At 39.6% G+C, this 21,834-nt stretch overlaps 1 protein-coding gene across 5 annotated transcripts in view; it reads left to right on the forward strand.

Annotated features, from left to right (window-relative positions):
* The window catches only part of GRM8 (glutamate metabotropic receptor 8), a 358,114-nt gene that overhangs the window by 142,071 nt on the left and 194,209 nt on the right, over positions 1-21,834 (forward strand). For all 5 annotated transcript variants that reach the window (XM_069801987.1, XM_069801982.1, XM_069801985.1 and 2 more), the window contains 2 exons: positions 20,665-20,800; positions 21,282-21,436. In XM_069801987.1, the coding sequence (XP_069658088.1) occupies positions 20,665-20,800; positions 21,282-21,436 (291 nt within the window). The remainder of the gene's footprint in view (positions 1-20,664; positions 20,801-21,281; positions 21,437-21,834) is intronic.

Genomic DNA, 21,834 nt, shown 5'->3' on the forward strand with positions numbered 1-21,834 from the left:
CGGCCAAACAGCCAAAAACTGGGAGGGGGGGCCAATAGTGCAGAAGAATGGAAGCTTGCAATGGCAAGGACCAGCGGGAGGAGGAGATTTCCCCCGAAGCCCGAGGTGCCCTTGCAGAACCGCTTCGCCGCTCTGCGGAGTGAAGAGGAAGGACCCGTCACATCAGGAGAGACGCTGGAGCTGAGTAAGGCAGCCCGATCTGCTCCCCGTGTAACAACCAGCACGACTAAGAAAAGGCGACGGGTGATAGTAGTAGGCGACTGTCGTCCGAGAGGCGCAGAGGCACCCACCTGCCGACCTGCCACGCTCTGGAGGGAGCTGTGCTGCTTCCTGGGGAATCCTATCAGGGATGTCACCGAGAGACTGCCAAGCCTCGTACAGTCCACCGACTGTTACCTGCTGCTGCTGTTCCACGTGGGCACGAGTGATACAGCCAGGAGCAGTCTGACAAGTATCCAGGATTACAGAGCCCTGGGAGCGGCAGTACAGGACTCCGGAGCGCAGGTGGTTTTTTCATCAATCCTCCTGGTGAAAGGGAAGGGGTTTGAAGGGGCCAGTCGAATCTGGCGAATCAACAAATGGTGCCGCAGCCAGGCTTTCGGCTACTTAGACCATGGGACTCGCTTTGAGAAACCTGGGCTGACGGGGTCCATCTGTCAGAGAAGCGGAAGAGCATCTTCAGTCATAGGCTTGCCAAGCCGGTCAAGACGGCTTTAAACTAAAGTTGCTGGGGGAGGGGAACCTCAATCCATCCCACTGCTACCAGTTTGATGCCAGTGCCAGCAACAGATGCCCAGAGCCTGGAGAGGGATCACAGGTCAGTAGGAGAGCACCTGAAGAGCAGCACAAAGGAATTCCAGCCAGCAAGTCAGCTTCATCAGGGGCCCGACTGAAATGCCTCTAGGCAAATGCAAGTAGCATGGGGAATCAACACGAGGAGTTAGAGACGTGCACACGCCTGCAGGGCTATGATCTTATTGGCATCACAGAGACATGGTGGGATGGCTCCTATGACTGGAGTGTTGGAATGGAAGGATACAGGCTCTTTAGGAAGGACAGGCAGGGGAGATGGGGAGGGCATGTCACCTTCTATGTCAATGACCAGCTGGAGTGCATGGAGCTCCGCCTGGGGATGGATGAGGAGCTGACCAAGAGCTTATGGCTCAGGATTAAAGGAAGAGCAGCATCCGGTGACATTATAGTGGGGGTCTGCTACAGGCCACCCGGCCAGGAAGACTGAGCAGATGAGGCCCTCTATAGACAGATAGGATCAGCCTCACATTCACAACCCTGGTCCTGATGGGGGTCTTCAACCACCCCGATATCTGTTGGAAGGACAGTATGGCAGGGCATAAGCAATCCAGGAGGTTCCTGGAATGCGTTGATGACAACTTCCTTCTTCAAGTGATAGGGGAGCCAATGAGGAAAGCTGCTATGCTGGACCTTGTTCTCACCAACAAGTAGGGGCTGGTGGCTAATGTGAAGCTCAAGGGCAGCCTCAGCTGCAGTGACCATGAAATGGTGGAGTTAAATCCTTAGGGCAGCAAGGAGAGCACACAGCAAGCTCACTACCCTGGACTTCAGGAGAGCAGACTTTGGCCTCTTCAGGGATCTTCTTGGTAGAGTACCATGGGATAAAGCCCTGGAGGGAAGAGGGGCCCAAGAAAGCTGGTTAATATTCAAGGATCACCTCCTCCAAGCTCAGGAGCGATGCATCCCAACAAAGAGGAAGTCAGGCAAAAATGCCAGGAAGCCTGTGTGGATGAACAAGTTGCTCCTGGACAACCTCAAACACAAAAAGGAAGCATACAGAGGGTGGAAGCAAGGACAGGTAGCCTGGGAGGAATACAGAAGAAGTGCCTCAACAGCCAGGGATCAGGTTAGGGAAGCTGAAGCCCTGATAGAATTAAATCTGGCCAGGGCTGTCAAGGGCAACAAGAAAAGCTTTTATAGGTACGTCAGTGATAGAAGGAAGACTAGTGAAAATGTGGGCCCTCTCTGGAAGAAAACGAAAGACCTTGTTACCCAAGACATGGAGAAAGCTGAGGTACTCAATGACTTTTTTGCCTCAGTCATCACTGCCAAGTGCTTCAGCCACAGCACCCAAGTTGCTGAAGGCAAAGGGAGGGACTGGGAGAATGAAGAACTGCCCACCATAGGAGACGATCAGGTTTGAGACCATCTAAGGTACCTGAGGGTGCACAAGTCCATGGGACCTGACAAGATGCACCCATGGGTCCCAAGGGAACCGGTGGATGAAGTGGCTAAGCCACTATCCATCATATTTGAGAGGTCATGGCAGTCCGGGGAAGTTCCCGCTGACTGGAAAAGGGGAAACATAACCTCCATTTTTAGAAAGGGAAAAAAGGAAGACCTGGAGAACTACAGGCCAGTCAGCCTCACGTCTGTGCCCGGCAAGATGACAGAGCAGATCCTTCTGGAAACGATGCTAAGGCACATGGAAAATAAGGAGGTGATTGGTGACAGCCGACATGGCTTCACTAAGAGCAGATCGTGCCTGACAAATATGGTGGCCTTCTACAATGGGGTTACATTGTTGGTGGATAAGGGAAGAGCAACTGACGTCATATACCTGAACTTGTGCAAAGCATTTGACACTGTCCCGCATGATATCCTTATCTCTAAATTGGAGAGACATGGATTTGATGGATGGACCACTCGGTGGATAAGAAATTGGTTTGATGCCTGCACTCGAAGAGTTGTGGTCAGTGGCTTGATGTCTCAATGGAGACCAGTGATGAGTGGTGTTCCTCAGGGGTTGGTATTGGGACTGGTGCTGTTTAACATCTTTGTTGGTGACACGGACAGTGGGATTGAGTGCACCCTCAGCAAGTTTGCCGATGACACCAAGCTGTGTGGTGCAGTCGACACACTGGAGGGAAGGGATGCCATCCAGAGGGACCTTGACAGGCTTGAGAGGTGGGCCCATGTGAACCTCATGAAGTTAAACAAGGCCAAGTACAAGGTTGTGCACATGGGTCGGGGCAATCCCAACCACAAATACAGGCTGGGTGATGAGTGGATTGAAAGCAGCCCTGAGGTGAAGGACTTCGGGGTGTTGATTGATAAGAAGCTCAACATGACCTGGCAATGTGTACTTGCAGCCAGAAGGCCAACCGTATCCTGGGCTGCGTCAAAAGAAGTGTGGCCAGCAGGTCGAAGTGATTCTGCCCCTCTACTCTGCGCTCATGAGACCCCACCTGGAGTACTGCATTCAGCTCTGGGACCCCCAACATAAGAAAGACATGGACCTGTTGGAGCAAGTCCAGAGGAGGGCCATGAAGATGATCAGGGGCCTGGAGAACCTCTCCTATGAAGACAGGCTGAGAGAGTTGGGATTGTTCAGCCTGGAGAAGAGAAGGCTCCAGGGACACCTTATAGCAGCCTTCCAGAACCTAAAGGGGGCCTACAAGAAAGCCAGAGAGGGACTTTCGTAGTGATAGGATGAGGGGTAATGGCTTTAAGCTGAAAGAGGGTAGATTTAGATTGGATATAAGGAAGAAATTTGTTATGATGAGGGTGGTGAGGCACTGGAACAGATTGCCCAGAGGGGTTGTGGATGTCTCCCCATCCCTGGAAGTGTTCAAGGCCAAGTTGGATGGGGCTTTGAGCAACCTGGTCTAGTGGAAGGTGTCCCTGCCCATGGCAGGGGGGGTGGAACTAGATGATCTTTAAGGTCCCTTCCAACCCAAACCATTCTATGATTCTCTGCAGTGGAAAAAAACGATGTGTATGTATGCTCCATGGGACCACCACCTTAACTAGAACACAAATCTGAAAAGTACATGTAACATGGAAAGACTTTGTCATGGTATTAGGATCAAACTATGGTTTTTGGAGCTTAAGACTGTAATCATGGAGAAAGGAAAAGGGCAATTATCTTTACATATTGTGAAGTTTAGACTTAGTGATGTTGAGGGAAGCCCTGGAATGTCTAATGTAGCTTTTACCTGTGTTCAAGTGGACTAAATGTATTAATAGAGAAAAATTCTATCAAGGGCTTTTAATGACCATAAAGACACCTTCTCTCAAAAAGCCCTTGAGCTGGAGATTATTGAAGGCTGGGACAATGTGCCAGCACGTATGTTTACTCTGTCCTTCCCCTCTTCCATTATGAGTCATAGCCAGAAAAGGGACTGTCAGGCTGGATAAACCTTTGGTCAGACCCATCATGGCTGTTCTTCTGTAGAGATTCCTCTGCAAGTGGAAATCCAGTGGGGTCTGTTAGCAAGATTTAATTAAATTGACAACTGGCAGGGAGCTTTCAGCCGCACATGTGGGGGGTAAAAAAAAAGAAAAGACTATTCCAAATAAAAATATGGAACTAAGTCTTTCTGAGGAGATGCAAAAAGGGTCCTTTCCTGGCATACATATGATTTTATTAGAAGGGAAGCATTTTATCCATTTTGGCCTTCAATCAGAATACTACTATGCCTTTTTCCTAGTCCCTTCAGTGACAAACAAAATGCAACAAATAATTTATTCTTTGAACTTCGTTTTTCTTCATTAATTATCAACAAACAGGTGTTTGCTGCTCATACGTGGTCTGAGAAGTGCTGGTGAGAGTTTTCATATCTCTGTGAAGTTACTGTGAAATAAGCCAGGGGATGAATTTATGTTCAAACTCCACTGTAACTGTTCACTGTAACTGTCCAGGTACATGCTGTTTTCCTGTAATGAACAGGTTTCCTTTCTGACAGAGTAGAGCTATCCATCTCTTAGTAGGGTGGCAATCTGTGTACCCAACCTTACATTAGAGTACCTTTTTTTCAGTTATATCCTCTCTGGGAAAACTAATTTTGAGTGATTCATTTAAGTCCCATTGTACTGGTTCACTCTTGGAAAGGATGATCCTGGCTTTGTAGACAGAAATACCTGAGGAGACTTGGAGAGAGATTTTAACAGATGTTCTGGAAATGGTGAGAATGTACTCAATGGGAAAATACCAGGAGACTGTGGTATAAGTAAAATATTTTCTTATCTTCTCCCTTGCTAGTCAGTAGTCACTAAATTTAGCACTTCAGAAAAGCTGGGCTTCTTTCTAGCTAGCTGTGAGAATGAAATCTAAGTTATCTGTTAAGACATGGTCTTGATTGTTTCTCAGAATTTACAACTCTGGCAGCTAACTCTACATACATGCCCTTGTGCTGTCCTTGTTTTGGATAGATCCTTGCCTGTTTCATTTCACTGCCTCTGTTTGAGGGACCTAGGCTGACTGTATATTCTCCAATGCCATAAGCATCATGTCACTGTGCCTTGTTAAAAAATGGACAGACTCTGTTGGCTTTGATTTTAAATCATGCACTCACTGTGCCCACGTTGAGCTTGGCTTGCAATGCCAATCTGAGACATGTAACTTGGAGGAAAGCATAGCAATGCTGTGAGAGCAGGAATTCAATTTAGGAAGTCCCATGTGGGATTGCCTCTGGACTTTTATCATTGGCAGCATTGCCCTTCAGCTTCTAAAGGAGTGACCTGAATGTAGCAGCCACACAGATGGTTAAAGGTGATTTCTAGGACATTAGTATATTATTTTCCAATAAATAATCGGACAGCCTCAGAGAAGCCAACCAGTGGCTAATTCTATTGTACATAGTTTTGCGGTCTTAATGTCTTTTTCCATATAGGATTTTACTCCAGACATCTCTGTAGCATTGCAGCTGTTGGAGTCTCTTTAAGTGCATGGCAGACATATTTTCTTCATTAAATATTTTGGGCCTGACTACAGCTGTGGTGATGGTGAGGAGACTAAGCATTCCTGTTCTGTGTCACATAAGACAGTGTAGGATACTGTCCTTCTCATGGGACATGGGAGAGGTATGGTATGGGACAAAGACATAGCTTCTATGCAGCACTGTATAGAACCTCTCCTATGTATATTTTTTGTGGGTTTTCTCATCTGGAGGGAGTTTCCAGAGAATAATGCTATACTGGGAATGTATATATTGGGTTGGAGATAGGAGGCTAACAGAGAAGCTGAAGACCCCTAGTGTCCCTTTTCTGCTCCTCTGCTCCCTACCACCTGCAATCTCATGCTTCATGGCTTTTTTCTATGCAAGAGATGAATCTTAAAGCAAGTGAGTAGAAGTTTCACAGGGGAGAAAAAGATTGTGAAATTATGAGTGGAGAATAGCTGGACTTTGGTCACTAGAATTGCTATGCACACAGTTTACTTCGTATGGAAAACCTGCCAATAATTAGTTTATTTATCAAGAAGTAAAGTTATCTTTGTGAATAGGGCTAACCCAGGCTACTAGTCAATTTATGGTTTTACAAAAACTCAGATGAGTTGTATTTGGACACTGACATCCTTAGGTATTCACCCAGGGAGCCCAGATCTGAAGCCTGAAGTTGGAGCATGTCTCACAGACTGTACACAAATGTCTGGTATGGGATGTAGCAACCTCATGTGCACATGCCACAGTGTGGAAATGCATGAGCATAGCAAGCTACTGTGCCTGACTTGTCCTCTCTTCTTGTAGAGAGGTATTGTACACAGGGGCTCGGGTGTCTTAAACTGTTGTGTGTATATATATGTATTATGTTGCTTTCTTTCGTTGGAATTAAATTTATCCTCAGACAAGCTATCACTAGTGCTATTCTGCAGTTCATCTCTCTTTTTTTTTCTCCCATATTCCTTTTATTTTCATTTTATTTGGCTAGTCTGTGTTCTAAAATAAGTCAGTCCATCTGTACAGAAAACAAACACAAGAAAAGATAGGGCAGAAGTTGTTTGTGCTCTTCAGGGCTGTTGCTTGTTTTTTACTATTGAAAATTATTTCCTTCTGCTTTTCTATCTTTTCATCACTGGAAACTTTCTAAATGGTGGCAAAGGCATTCCTAATGAAACTGCCTTTTCAAATACTAAATTCAGTGGAACTTGGTACATCTTTGGCTGATTGTGATCTTTCTCATATGCAGAAAAATAGTCTTGAAGTTGTGGTATTTTGGCTGCTATCAGAATTCAAAATTTGAAGAAGTTAAAATTTCAATATTCAAATTTCTAGTACTTTTATTGAGCTCTTCTGGGATTTGAAAACATGTTTGAGTTGAATATTTCAATGCAAACTTTGGAAGATCTGTAATTGTTTCTCTACTCTTTCTCTTGGAAGAAGTATATGTATCTCACTGTTGAAACTTAAATAAGCAGAGCAAGAAAGTTCTTTGGAAGTCTGGAGAATAAAGGATTCATTCCTACTGCATATTTTTTCCACTTTGAAATTTGACAGTGATTATTCATAAAGCATTGCAAACAAAGGTATATTATTATTTTAGCACTAGGCATTTGCAGATTTTGTTTTAGGATCAGCACTATTATTTGTGCATTACTCTGAACAATGAGTGATTGTAGCACAGCTCTCCAGTCCTTACTTGCTTTGTTATCTTCCCTTTGTCTTCTATGTTATCTTCATTTTATATCCTCACTTGCTACTTTCATCAAGTAATACAGGGTGGATTTTTTGTTACTGCAAGGTGGAGTTTCTTTCTCACGAGTCCATGGGGCTAATCATATGTCTTTATTCAAGATTTAACTCAGAGTAATTTGAAGTACATTCATTTTCCCTCTGTTAAATCTTCTGACAGATTTGATGGGCAATACATTTCAGAAATAATTAATTTTGAAAACATGTATTTCTGCATTTTTCTTTTATAATGGATGAGATATAAGTTCTCTATGGATAACAGATTTTTGTCGGGTATAATTTTTGATAGCTTTTGGAAAAAGAAAAACATAATGAAGGATGCTTAAAAATGTTATATGTGATAGAAGAATTGCATGAAATTATTGAAACCATATGATCAGATGAGTAGCATGGACACAGAAAAATCCTTCAGGTCCTTGATGAGATAGTTTGTTGATCAAAGTTCTATGTAGAGACTAAATGCACATTAAAATAGGCTTTTATTTCAGCTTGTATTAACAGCATAATGGTGTCCACTACTGTGCAATGTTCAGTAAAAGTAATTTTGTACTTAGTGGTTATAGTCTTTTTTGTGTAATTGTTTTTTTTTTTGCTTCATTGTTTACAAAATACGGTGGATCTCTCTAACGTTTTATTAGAAGGGAGTGAGCTGCAGACATCTTTTGGCAGTTACTAGACACCTTCAATACATAATCTATCACAAAGCAACCACTTCCTTCCATTTCTTTTACAGCTAATGGTGATTTCATGTAGCACAGCTGTTATTTTAATGGAAGGAGCTGGGTCTAGATTCTTCTAATTTTAAAATGTTAAAATCTAGGCAGAAACAAGGCCTGAAGAGCACATGCAAGATTTCATTTCTGGTAGGACAAAGAAGGGTACAGCTCTGTGGCAACGATTGAACTGTGGTCCAACAACCTTCGAGCGTTTGATTTGTTCCCTATGTTCTAAGCCTTCCTTCACTTACAGACATTGCTTTTCATCCATTTGATAGCCACATTATTAAAAGTATCCAGATTTCTCTTTTACTGTAGTGTACTGTTAGCACATTTAATTCTGAACACAGTTGCATTTGTTCATTGGATGCCACTGAGCAGCTTGGTTGAGGTTGACTGAGATCTTTATGTTCTGGTTGAGCCTTTCCAAGTTTGACCAAGGAGAGCAAAAGCTCTTCTTTCTATTAGCTGCCATTCTTTACAGGGGATTTTATATTAGCTGTGCACTTTGATGGAAAGAGCAGGTTCTTCTGTTTCTTCCTGCATGGATAACAGCTTTCTCCCGTGTTTTTCCTTCTTTGATGTTAGGTAGAGCCTTTATTCCTTTCAAAATGTTAGTGAGAATGAAGCCATGTTTCTAGCATTTGAAAAAAGGATAGGCAGGGTTAAATCCTGTCCGAGTACAGCTATTGACAGACTATGTAACAGCAGACTTTGATCCTACTTGCTGGTCATTTCCCAACAAGGCAAGGCAGTGCATTCCCACCATTTTAGAAATAGTGAGAATAGGCCTGAATCTGACCACTTCCTGGAACTCCTATCCAGCATCCTTAGTCTGAATCTAAGAATTTGTCAGTGATTCAACTTACAGAGTTGCTACTGTATTCTTACTGAATAAGGACTTTATTCTTTCATGAATAAGGACTGAGAATACATAGTAGACATATATGCTTGCGTATGATTTACAAGATAGCATTAATTCAGAAGATTAATCTGATAATTGTGTCCTCAAACAAAAGACAGATATGAGTAATTAGACATTTAGTAAAATTAAACATTGCTGTATTTCTGCAGTTTATTTTGTATGTACATAGATGGTACCTTTCATCCAAGAACGTTAGTACCTTTTCAGCATTTATTATACTCTAGAATTAAAACCATTTCAGTGTTTTTACTCTTGTCCCATCATTTCTGTATTGTTGTTACATGCCTTAAAGCAGACTAAACCATGTTCAGTTTGCAAGCTCTCTTTTATTGCATGCATAGGTCTTCTGAACACTGTCCTGCTTCTTCCTTCAGCTCTAAGTTCTCGGGCCCATTGCAGCCCCTTAAACATGTCTCCTGGTTAGTCACTTTTGACCTGGTGCCTTTTTTTCTCTAGGGCTTTATGAATTAAGCTAATCCTTCATCCCAACAAGAAAAGACTAATCAGCAGATCCACTCACTCTTAGACTTCTCAAGAGATGTTTTACCACTTGGTGTTAAACACATAGAGACACGAGGCTCCTCTCTTCGACTTTGTTCTCTGATTCAAATCTCACAACACAGTGCCACAGACTTTCTTAAAGCTACAGTAGCTGTATAGCCAACTTTAATTCAGTTACATTTTTAGAATTAAGGTAGGCCTCTGTAGGTTTATTTAAGTGGAAGGCTATGGAGTGCTTCTTGTTCACTCACTAACTCATTCCTTTATTTTACTGCTGCATTATAAAAGAAGTATTGGCTATTCTTAATATCACTATATCTTCAACTGGTGTAAAGAAACATGAAGACCTGAAGCAATATACAAGACTTAGCTTTATTATTTTCATATTTTATAACCCTCAATGGTAAGAAGTCAGCAGATGAAGTTCATTAGTATTTTTAGATCCTAATGGTGTTCTTACCCAAGTGTCCAGCTCTCAAAGTACTTTAAAGTCAGATAAATATAGTTAGGTACTAATAAACTCAGCCTTCCTAATTTGTGTAAGAGAAGGTTACTTAACTTATAACTTGTACACTACTAAGTTATGTGATTAAGTTGTTGTGTTTGGAAGAATGAGGGAGACGGATGTCTGTTTTTGATCAAAAAGGTGTAACCAGACCCAGTTGTTGTAAACTGAAGTTAGAAACATTAAACTGATGAAAAGGAACAATTTTTTTTCCAGTAATGAGAATTATAAATCGTTGGAGAAACTTCTACAGGAGTGTGGCACACCCTTCATACCTTGAAACTTTTATTTTTTTTAGCTATATACACTTTAGCCCAGATGGAAATCTGCTGGTCTCAGACATTATACGTTAACATTCTTTGACTCACTATGCACTCAGAAATGATATTTCCATTTTGCTGGAAATTCTGATATACTGAATTCCGAAATACTGAATTTTTCCATAGTGAAAATAAAATATTTACTTCTCCAGTGTTTAACTTTTTTTCATCCATTTGATAGCCACAATAATGTTTATGTGTCATCTGGTACCGACTGAATAAAAAATCAAAAAACCGCTCAAAATGATACATTTGAAATAAAAGATTCAAATTTATCTTAGTGTTTTAATATTGCTAAGATAAAAGGAAAAAAAAAATCAACCAGTATGTCTTTTCATCCTTCAAAATTTTGTCAAGCAAGTGCAAAATATTTCAATTTTAATGAAACTGCCTTTCCAAAAGCTAACTTAGGCCTTTGAAAAAGATTCTGATCAACCTTAAGTGTGGAAGTGGCCAAGGTAGCTGATGACAATTGTCTCTTTGGGCCCAAATATCTTTTTTTCTTTTAGTCTAATCCACGAACAGAGCTCCTCATATATGATGTCATCTCTAAGAAAATCATGACTTGGAAGAGAATTTCAGCTTATTCCTGCATGGCTGAAGTCAGTGTGGCTCCTGACGACAATTTCCATGAAAGCAGACTAGGGTCTTTGAGCACAAGGTTGCAAGTGAGCACTCAAGCAATGTTAGCATGGGCTTAATTTTAGTTTAGGCATGCTATGTGGAGAATTTATGCAGTAAACCCCATTACCTCCACGTGCGAGATTTTGTTGTTGGAGGCTGTGAATCTATATTATATTTGCTTTCTGCGGATTAGGTTTACCTACAAGATTCCCTGCCAGAAGTGATTCCTTTTTGATTTTCATTACAAATTTGGGCTTATAATTTCATGTAGAGAAAACCACAGAATTCTCTTTTCCCAGTTTCAGACAAAACTTAGCTGACAGTTATTTTGTTTCACTTTAAATTTGAGACTATTTTTTGAAAGTCACATTCAAGCTCAAACATCAGAAATCAAACTCAGACTTATCTTCATTAAAATTAAGTAAGTCTTTACATGCAAACTATTTTGATAGTTCAAATTCTGAGAAAATAAATATTTGACGACTAGAGATAACCTAAGCTAAATAACATATGCCTAATTTTAAGAATAATTCCCTGATACTAGACTTTGGTTAAAGGAATACATAAAGATGGAAATAATTGCTTTTGCCATCCACATTCTGGAAGATAGCAAAAAGCAGAAGGGATTTTTATTTATTTTTTTTTTCTAATTCCAGTGAATACACGAAAGCTGTGGCTATTTTATGACTACAAAGAAGCAGCAAGTCTTCACTTATAAAAGCAGACCAAAAAGTTTCAGAATGAGAAAATTAATCACTGCTGCTATTTTTCTTAGGAGGCATGATTAAAAGTCAGGTTCCACTGCCTGTGTACAGCATTTAAGTGCAAAGGAGGTGACTGAAGGCAATCTCTGAATACCACGATAGCAGCAAGAAACATGCAAGGGAAAAATAGGACACCAGCCTACCATTAAAATCAGGCAATCCAGGACAACTTAACTAAAAACAGTCTTTTATATCACTGATAAAATATTTAAAATAAACAGGGCGGGGAGTGGAATAAAAAAATGTTAAACTGAAGATCCCAGTGGGGAACAAATTATCCTGAAAGAGGAAAGGTTATATTTATTTAAAAATAAATGTTTTTACAAAGTCTAACACTTCTTGTGCTGGGGTTTCATTTCCTGCCTAAACATAGTTACAAGGAATGCTATAACCTCCTGTGTCATCTTCATGATGCTGAATACACCCATCGGGGATTGTGACTTGGGACCATTCATTGACTGTACTTGGAGCTGAACTGGTGATGTTTATGCCTGACTCACCTCTAGAATTTTTTGAAGCAACCATTTGCATCTAAACTCCCTAAAATATCAAATCCAAATCTTTTCTGCTACTCAGGCCCAATAGTATTGAGAATTTTAGAGAAATGGAGGAAAGAATAAGGGCCGTATTCAAGTAGATTTACTTTCAGAGAAAAATATGGCAGGTAACCACAGGCCAGGGTTTGAGTTCACACTATTAGTTTGTTATAAATCAGAACTGATGTTACTTTGAAAAAAACAATTTGAAAATCTTCTAGAATTTAGTCATTTATGCAATTTATTTTCATAACCTAAGTTTTCCTGATCTTTATAAAACAAACAAAAATAAAGAGGGTCTTCTTTCCTCATTGAGGATGTACCTGGCATGTAGCTGGAAAACAGAAAATAGCAGTATATTTCTTTTTTCATATTACGCCTCTGCAAGTTCTAAATCTGCAAGTAGGAAGAACTATGTTTTTTCCAGAGGGAGAAATTCATACCCACTGTGATGATAAAAAAAGACATAGCTGTGAAAGCATTGCAACAGCTGACCAGTAAATGTAAGTGGAGACCAATTTCAATTGCATTCTTTTGGCCACAGATTGTTTTGAAGTTTGACTGGGCATCCCATATCCTTTATGAACTAGTTGTAGAGTGATTTGCTGTGGGGAGGAAAATTCCTCTCTCACAACCTTCCAGAATTCATTCTTTTTAGGATTTTTTTTTGCTGGATATGTGATTTTTACCCATTCATAAACGTCTCTACTACAGATGAATTTTTCTTTTAGCCTCTCACTTTCAAGACTGTGAAAGTTGGCTTTCATTTACACAAATAGCTCTAAAAGTCAAAGGATGAAAAATGTGTTGTTTGTGCTTTTATTTTTAAACGTGCAAAAAAATCCCCCAAAACCCAGTAGGTTTGGTGACGGTGAGAATATCCCTTGCGGTTATTTTCTGTCAGGTGCTGGTGTTAATGGAAGCTGTATTGGTACATTCAGAACTGTTTCTTCCAGGGGAAAAAACCCCCAACTGTTCAGAATGGAAGTATAAAATAACAGATCTCTCTTGCTTCATGTCATCTTAGAGACAGGCTCTGATGACTGAAGCCAATAGCCAGTGGTCTCATATGGAGCCAGAGCTCATTTTTTTTCTTTCTTCCTTTTCTATTTTAGAATTAACATCTGTTTGCCCATGATTTAAGTATCTGTGTGAGCACATGTGTTTGTGAAATATGCATGGCTCTATGCCAGTGAATACATATAGAAGTGCAAAAAGACAGGTTTAAAAGGAAGGGGTGAATTGTATTTATCAGAACGTTTTGTGTTCTTTCACGGTTTCACTGAGTGTCTTCTAATTATTTTTTTTTCCCTAAAGGAATGAATAAAAGGAAGACCCAACAAAAACATTGCTAAAAGACCTTTCTAAAACACTAAAATAAATGAGAGAGACTTTGATCTCTTAAAGGCTGTTAGTTTTGAGAAGAAAAGCTCATGACTAGCTGACATGTTAATGAAAAAGCATCATCGACCTGCTTGTGCAATAAAAACATATTTGTTGTAAATATCAAGGGATTTTGAGAAAATGCATTTTTACTTAAATAAAGGAAAAAAGACACCAGTGTATGGGCTCAAAATGCAGAATGTTTTTGTCTGTTAAAAGATTATAATGAAATCTCTCATCCTCCATTATGCTTTAGTGTATTGGATACTTAAGTGCCACTTTTGTCCATTCGGAGTGAAGTATTATTTAAATTATTTAATTTTTAAAATTATTTTCTTTCTATTACCTTACATGAAAAAGTATTGCCACTATTGACTGAAGAATTACCTGTCTTTGCAAGAGTAAGTGAATTGTTTGCTGAGGTTTTTGGTGAGCTTCTGAGGAAATGAATGGGTATTTCCATACTGCAGTTAGTTGGTGACTGCAACTAAGGAGGTGTACTGGAATGAGATTTTATTTAACTAGATTTGGACATGAATAGCAGTAAAGATGCCATGTCATGGACGTCAGTGGGAGCACAGAGCCTGCAGAAGGCTTAGGTTCTTATTCACAAAGCTAAGCTACCCTAAAGTCCATGTAGCCACACTGGTGATCATATGGTTTCTTGGGGTAGTTAAGTGAAGGTAGGTCTGGAAAGAATGCAGGGCTGCATTCAGACCTCCCAGCTACGTACTTTGGCATTAAGGAGACATTTACATTTTGAAGAATTGTGTCTCGAGAAATTTGATCTTCAATGTGTAATTATATCTTCCTAGGTGTCACTGTCTGTTGACTCATAATCTAGAAAATTATTGTTAAGGGCATCTAGGGATACACAAGAAGATGGCAGCAAGTTGGTTGTAGTTTAAATAATAATTCCTAAAAATTCTTGATTATGAGCATCAGTGAAAGCCCCATGCAGAACAGTCACTTACCTTATTTTTCTCTAACATTCAAATTTCTTAGCATCCAAATTTATCAAATAATGAACTATCTGCTTAAAAAGAATGTCTTGAGGGATTCACTGTCACAAGGCTACCCTGATTTTTGTCAACAGAACTTGAGCGTGGAGCGTCTTGTTTTTAATATCTCTAACAATCTTCATGCTGAATTAGGTTCCTGGCAATTGGAACAGCCTTTCTATATAACCATGTGCAGATTTTCTAGACTTTCAGTATAACCAGGGGAAGGACTGGAAGAGGAGGAGAAAAGCAATTGTCTGGTTTTCCTCATTTTCTCTTGCATCATGTGATACTGTCAGAAGCGCGCAGTCTCCTGCCAGACTGAGCTGAGGCTGTGTCTGCCTGCGACAGCACCCTGTGTGCCTTGCAGGAGAGTTTCTTACTGAGGCTTCTTCTGAGTCTGACATCTGTTCCCCTACTTGGAATAAGAACTCTGCCTTCACATATTTCTGTAATGTCTTTTGGAAACTTTCCACAGGCCTGCGTTAGAATTTTCTTGGCCTAGTGACCAGTCGCATACAATTTATCTTAAAAAAAGTAAATGTATACTTGAAGGCAGCTGAGAAAGTCCTGCCAGGTAGGACTGGGTTCCAGATGTGCTCTGGCTATTTGTCTTGAGCTTTTTCAGGAACAGTGCGATTTGTGATGAAGCTGCCGTGAAATAACTGACTTGCAATGATATATACTGAGTCAGGTGAGGTATGCCTCCTTATGCTAAGAAATAGATAGCTTGCCAAAGCAAGCGCATACCTTGATCCCTTCCCCTTTTACAATCATAAGGCTAGTTATATGCATGGGGAGATAAAATACTTCAGAGCGTAAACTGGTTCTGAGTAGTATGGTTGTGGTCCCAACACTAAACACACTTGAACTGGAAACTGTCTTCAGCTTTTCGGATACAAAGACAGTCCCCTTTCTTGTGTATCCTACTCAGTTGGTCCATAATGTAGTGCTGGATCCTGGCTGGGGTAGGAGAGAATATGGCCTTTGTATTTACATTTATCTTAATTTTTCAGTCTTTGCTTCAGGAAATTCATTTGTTAGTGCAAGTTTACTACCAAGTCTGCTTGCTATTTTCCAAATACACATTTGACATCACTTCTGACACCCACCTCCGCATACTTGAGTATTTAATGGTGTGCAATTAGCATGCCATCTTGTGATTTCAGAACCCATGAGAGCTAAAATGAATATTTATCTTTATAAAGGTACCATAAGTTTAATGACCAAAATGATGCAGGTGCTACATTCCCTTTTGTTTTATTTTTTCATTGGTAGAATCGCTGTTGTAAGAGCACAAAAAGAGAGAAAAAAGCTCATTGATCCAGCATACTGACAATATCTTCAAAATCTACCAGTTTTTTGTTTGGTGATAACCTATTTCCCACAGGATGTGTTACACAGAGCACCTGTAAGCAAGACAAGCTTAACACGGAACAGTTTGTTTAAGATGTGATTTTTATCACAATGGAGAAAACAACTCAAAAACATACTGTAGATCAGGTCTGGTTATGTGCCCATTTTAAAAGCACGAGTTACCAGCTGCTAACCATGGCGCAGAGTGGCTGGACTGAGCCCCTGATCATGAGTGGGGCAGCTCCTGCCGTGAGCCTCATTTCCAGCTCCCACCTCTGCTCTCCTTCTCTTCATCGTCCCCTGGCCCCAGGTGCTGGATGTCACACTTGATAGCTGTTAGACAGAAGACAAATGGGTTCTTATCATCGCTGACACAATGCAGTTCTTATTAACTGTTTTATTCCTCAAATCAAGCTCTGGGATGACTGAGTACAACCTTAGTTTTACAGATCCGAGAGCAGACAAAAGAGGCTTAGCACAGTTTGGTGCTAAGGTGTTGGGTTTTTTTCCCAGAGTAGTTGAAGAACTACTTTCCATCAGTGCTATCATAATGTCTTTAACATTTGTGACAGATACAAACCCTTAATTTCATCTCCTGTGTCATACATGAGTTAGGGAATGGGTACAATAGGAGTGGGTACAATTACTTAACAGTATCTGTTCCTAGTTGAGCTACCTGAAATGAGTCTGTCTGTCTGACTCCTTTCTTGGTCTCAATAACACCTTTTAGTGCATCCTTCTCTGAAGCCTGTTCATAAGTCCTTTTAATTGGCTAAGTTTGAACACATTTCCTTTTCAGTAAGACCATAGCTCTCATTTCCTCATACAAATGTTAGATTAATCATAATTTTAGCCAAGGGGAATTTAGACCAATGTATTTTTTTAGGTACATCCCCAGACAATGAAGGATAACAAACATTTTGGAAACCAGCAACAGGGACAAGCAGTCATCATGCCAAATCAGTCAGAAGTGCTGACAGGGCGAAACATCTAGACACTATTTGTTCTTATGATTCATAGCCATAAATCCTTGAGGGGCATTAGGTGCCTGAACCATCTGCCCTTTGGCACCTCTGCAGCAAATGGTAAATCCACTGGTATCTCATACGAGACATCTGTTCTCAAACCCTATTTCTTCCTGATTTGGGGAAGTCTCTTTTGTTCACACTTCATAAGATTATCCTACCTATTGGCCTTAAAACCTGTCCTTTTAGTACCTCTGCTAGCTATTTTGGAGGAATAATTATTCCTTATTCAGTTTGCTGGCTCCTAGGAATCCTTTTCTTAGACACTCATCCCTCTCAGTGTCTGGGCACTCAGCCCAGGCTGTAGATTTCAAAGGCAGCAGGGTGCTGAGAGGTTAGACACCGTAATGTTGTAAGTACCTTTGTGGATCTAGCATTTCATCATTAGCTGAAAATTGATACTCTGTTATTTGTTTGAGCAACAGCTGTATATGCAATATATAGATAAGGGTGTACACAAAGTGTTTTGTGTGTTGGAGATAGCTTACACAATTCATTATAAATGTAGCAACAAGGCTGAAGTGCATTTTATTTTGTTCCTATTAGTACTTAACACATTCTTCAATGTAGAGATGCTAAGATGCAGAGTACAGTCATGATTGAACTTGCTGCTGCAATGATGGAATGGTGTTTCTTCTACATCATTTTGACTGACAATAGCTTTTTTAGATACTGCAGTTTTTCACTGCTTGATATCCATTCCACACAGATTGTAGATGGCTGTACATAATGTATTATATATATGCATTTTGTAATATTTGCATTTGAGTTTTATGTGGAAAGAATGTTTTTTTCCTAAGGGCCATTGCATGAATAGAAATGGTTGAAAAATGCACTCTCAAAATTTATGAGGTAACAAATTATTCCTTTATGTCATTTTTTAGGATCTGTTTTACTTTTTGTGCCTGAATGACTTTGGGGACAGTTGAAGAGCTTGGCATTGTTTTTCAGTTGGTTTTTTTTAACAGTGAATTGCTGATTGTTAAATTTACAGGATGTCTGCTAAATATTTCTCTTACTTTTCAGCCCTGTTACCTGAGAAAGAGGTTGTAGTAAAGGACTTTTTGAGTGTCTATCACAATAGCTTAATAACAGTTTAGAGAATTGGCTAAAGCTTCTCATAGTACAGTGTCCATCTTTTCATTACTGGATTGTCAAAGATACCTGGTGAATGTGAGGGTCACCCACTATATGGGGTCATCTGTTGTTATTGGCAAATTAGCTGTCTGTCATGGGGAGCCAGGCTCTTCATAAAAACTGAAGAAATATGTTGCCAGAAAAAGGCACTATATTCCATTTTAAAGCAGATAAAAGTAAATTATTTATATCTTTATACTATTTATAGATTGTAAAGAAATATGTACAATTTTTGTTAGAAATGGCAAATGTTCTCATTTGCAAATATTATTTCTTTCATGTAAAGCAGAGAATTCAGGATAAATCTGTACTGTAGTACGCATCTTTCTATCTAATAAGATAGTAATATAACATCCCAAGAAATTGATGCACAGCTGAAAAAGGTGATATGTTTGCCTGTCACAAACTGGCTGATTTAATTTGAAAGTTGTTATTTTTATGCTGGCAGTTGATAATTCCATGCTTCATTTATGCCATGTCTAAACTTGATTCAAACTTAGGATCTGCCTGTGCGGAGAACTATGGAGGTCAATGAGATTCTGCAAAGGTAGAACAAAATCTGATAATGAATCCCCAGCATTTTCTAAATACTACATAGAATAGAATAGAATAGAATAGAATAGAATGACTATTTCAGTTGGAAGGGACCTACAATGATCATCTAGTCCAGCTGCCTGATCAACTCAGGGCTGACCAAGAGTTAAAGCATGTTATTAAGGGCATTGTCTAAATGCCTCTTAAACACTGACAAGCATGGGGCAGCTTTGAACAATTCCCATTCATTCTTTCAGTAAAATAAATAAAAAAAGGCTTTATAAATGCCTTCACTTTGTTTGTTTGTTTTGCTTAAAGATTAAACACATTCAGCTTAAGAAAGCTAACACAAGAGACCTCTGTAACATCTTCATGTAGCTCTACATCCCAACCTGTGCCTGGCTGGACCCTTGTTTTCAATCAAATCCTATCACTGACAGTGTGTATCAACCTAATTCATGAAGTACTTTGGAAAAACAGAGGGCTGACATTTTAATAGGGAGGACAAGACTGTTGAGAAAGCTGGAAAGCCTCCCCATATACAACATAGCCATCTAACTGTGGCTTTCATTGTCTGATTACCTTTAATACATAGACATGTATATGCCCCAAATGATCTTATAAATCAGAAAATAAATACCAGTATTCATTAAAATAGAACAGCTCTTTTAAAACACATTCTTATTCTTACTCACATTGAAGGCACTCTTCAGTGTAGAAGTATTTAGATGCAGAGATGCAAAAATTATCATTTGCTTTGCCTTTCTTTAGTAACATGTCACTTTTTGTTAAAAATAAACATTTTCTCATTTTCTTTATTTTCTGGGTTTATTAATGATTAGATTATCCACAAAAGGTTCTTCTTTTGGGAATAACAATGGGCAAGAGCAAATACTGGTAGCAGTTAGATGTACCAATGTGAATCAGGCAATAGTTCTTCAAGAAAAAATATTTAAAACAAAAAAATCAGCAAAGAGTCACAGAAAGATCATCCATAGTATAGAAAGTTGGTGCCAATCTGGACTCAGTGCTTCATGAAACAGGCTCAAGGAATTTCTCTCTTTGTGTGCTCAAACATAGATAACAGTGTCATAACTGGGAAGTAGATAACCCTGCACTGGTGTATGAAAGCCATTAGAAATCACTGAGTTTCTGTAGTCATTTGTCCCTTTTTGCAGGACAGTTAAAATGTAGAGATTTCAATTAGCACTTTTCTCCTTCTGTCAGGAAGAGATATAAATATAATCTCTGAATTTGTGTTCATTTGCTGATTAGTAATTTAGAATTTTCAATGACAACCCAAAGCCTCTTAAATAATTAAGACAACTTAATTAAGAATGTCATAATAACAATTAGAAGTGATCTGTATGTATTCGTTCATAAGAGAACATTTCAAGTTCTCTACTTGATTCTGTAACCACAGCATTTATTGTTAACCTTATGCTCTCTGTTGAAAAAGCAGAGGTATATGATAGTACCTGATACTGAAGAACCACATTATGAATATAAGATAACTGTCAAATTGTGGCTCCATGGTTAAATGCAGTCCTGTGGCAAGGCTCGGTTCTCACCTGCCACAATTTGGGGTAGGTCTGTGGAACTCAGTCCACCCGAGCCAGAGTACGGTGCTTGAGGGTCTGGCTCAGGATGTTGTTTTAAATTTTATATAAAAAATAAAGTAAGAGGTAACTGAGCTGAACTCTTTAATGCAGCATTAAATGTGTAAGTTTGTACAGTGCATATTTCAAAATACATAGAAAAAGTAAATTTTGGCTGCGTTGCCTTATATCAGAAAAGCATCTTGTTTTCTTTGCCTACCTGGTTAAATATGGGTTATCTGAAGTGTGGATATTTAATGTGTTAAAATTTTTTTTTCTTTTAATTTTTCACAGGAGGTGTTTGCATTGCTCAGTCACTCAAAATCCCTCGGGAGCCAAGACCAGGAGAATTTGAAAAGATCATCAAGCGCTTGTTGGAAACTCCAAATGCTCGAGCAGTGATCATGTTTGCGAATGAAGATGATATTAGGTGCCTGTTTCCTAATTTTGTGTGTTAAAGATGTTCTCTCTTCACAGAGATGCTCAGTTGGCTGGTGCAGAATAGAGTAACGCAGGAGGTTTCACATTCAATCCCATGTAAAAATTCTTGGAAATCTGGTGATAAGAAATTGAGTTGCAATTATACAGTATGCTGGTCCTTTATTCTGAGGAGATCTAACCTGTTCCTAGTTCCTAATAGTGCAGCTCCAATAGATTGATGTTTGGTGACTGAAAAGGAAGAAACCAATAAGAATGCTAGAAAAGTATGGCTAAAGATGAAACAAATTAACTTGTACGGTACTGTATCTTGATTTCATTGCAGCTGTTGTTGAATATGCTTTAGACTGTGAAAACTATTGACTGATTGGTTAGTATAAGCTTACTTATGCATAGCCAGAATGAATGCTGGGTATTCTCAAGTTCTTTGTAAATGCAGTTTGTTTAATTAGTAATTTGTTGCTTATTTGCAGGCGAATACTGGAAGCAGCCAAAAAAGCTAATCAATCTGGACATTTCCTCTGGATTGGCTCAGATAGTTGGGGTTCAAAAATTTCACCAGTTCAGCAGCAGGAGGAGATTGCGGAAGGAGCAGTAACCATTCTGCCCAAAAGAACATCAATAGATGGTAGGAATGCACATGGCACAAACCCCTCATTTTCTGACAATGTTCAAGCACCCTAGGTCTCTTGAAAAAAAAAAAAAGATTAAAAAATCGTGTAGTCCTTGATTACAGGGAAATCAGGGAAACCTTTGCAACTAAGTAACCTGAGTTGGCCTGATCCAATATTCATTTAATAGCTCTGTTGAGATTAGGAGATGGTGAATCTGCAATTAGGCAATCTTATAATTGTCTAATAACAAGAGCATGTGTGATGGAGAGCTTCTTACCCATAACCTGGTGGTTCTTTGGGACAAAAAAGGAGAGTATTGGGTGGATGATAGTGAGTCAGCTCATGCTCCTGGGAGTAGATCAATTTAGGCTTTGCTTTCCTATCCTAAACTTACTTTAAGAAGCCACTATAT

This window comes from Haliaeetus albicilla, chromosome 14 (assembly GCF_947461875.1).
Source record: "Haliaeetus albicilla chromosome 14, bHalAlb1.1, whole genome shotgun sequence".
Classification (NCBI taxonomy): domain Eukaryota; kingdom Metazoa; phylum Chordata; class Aves; order Accipitriformes; family Accipitridae; genus Haliaeetus; species Haliaeetus albicilla.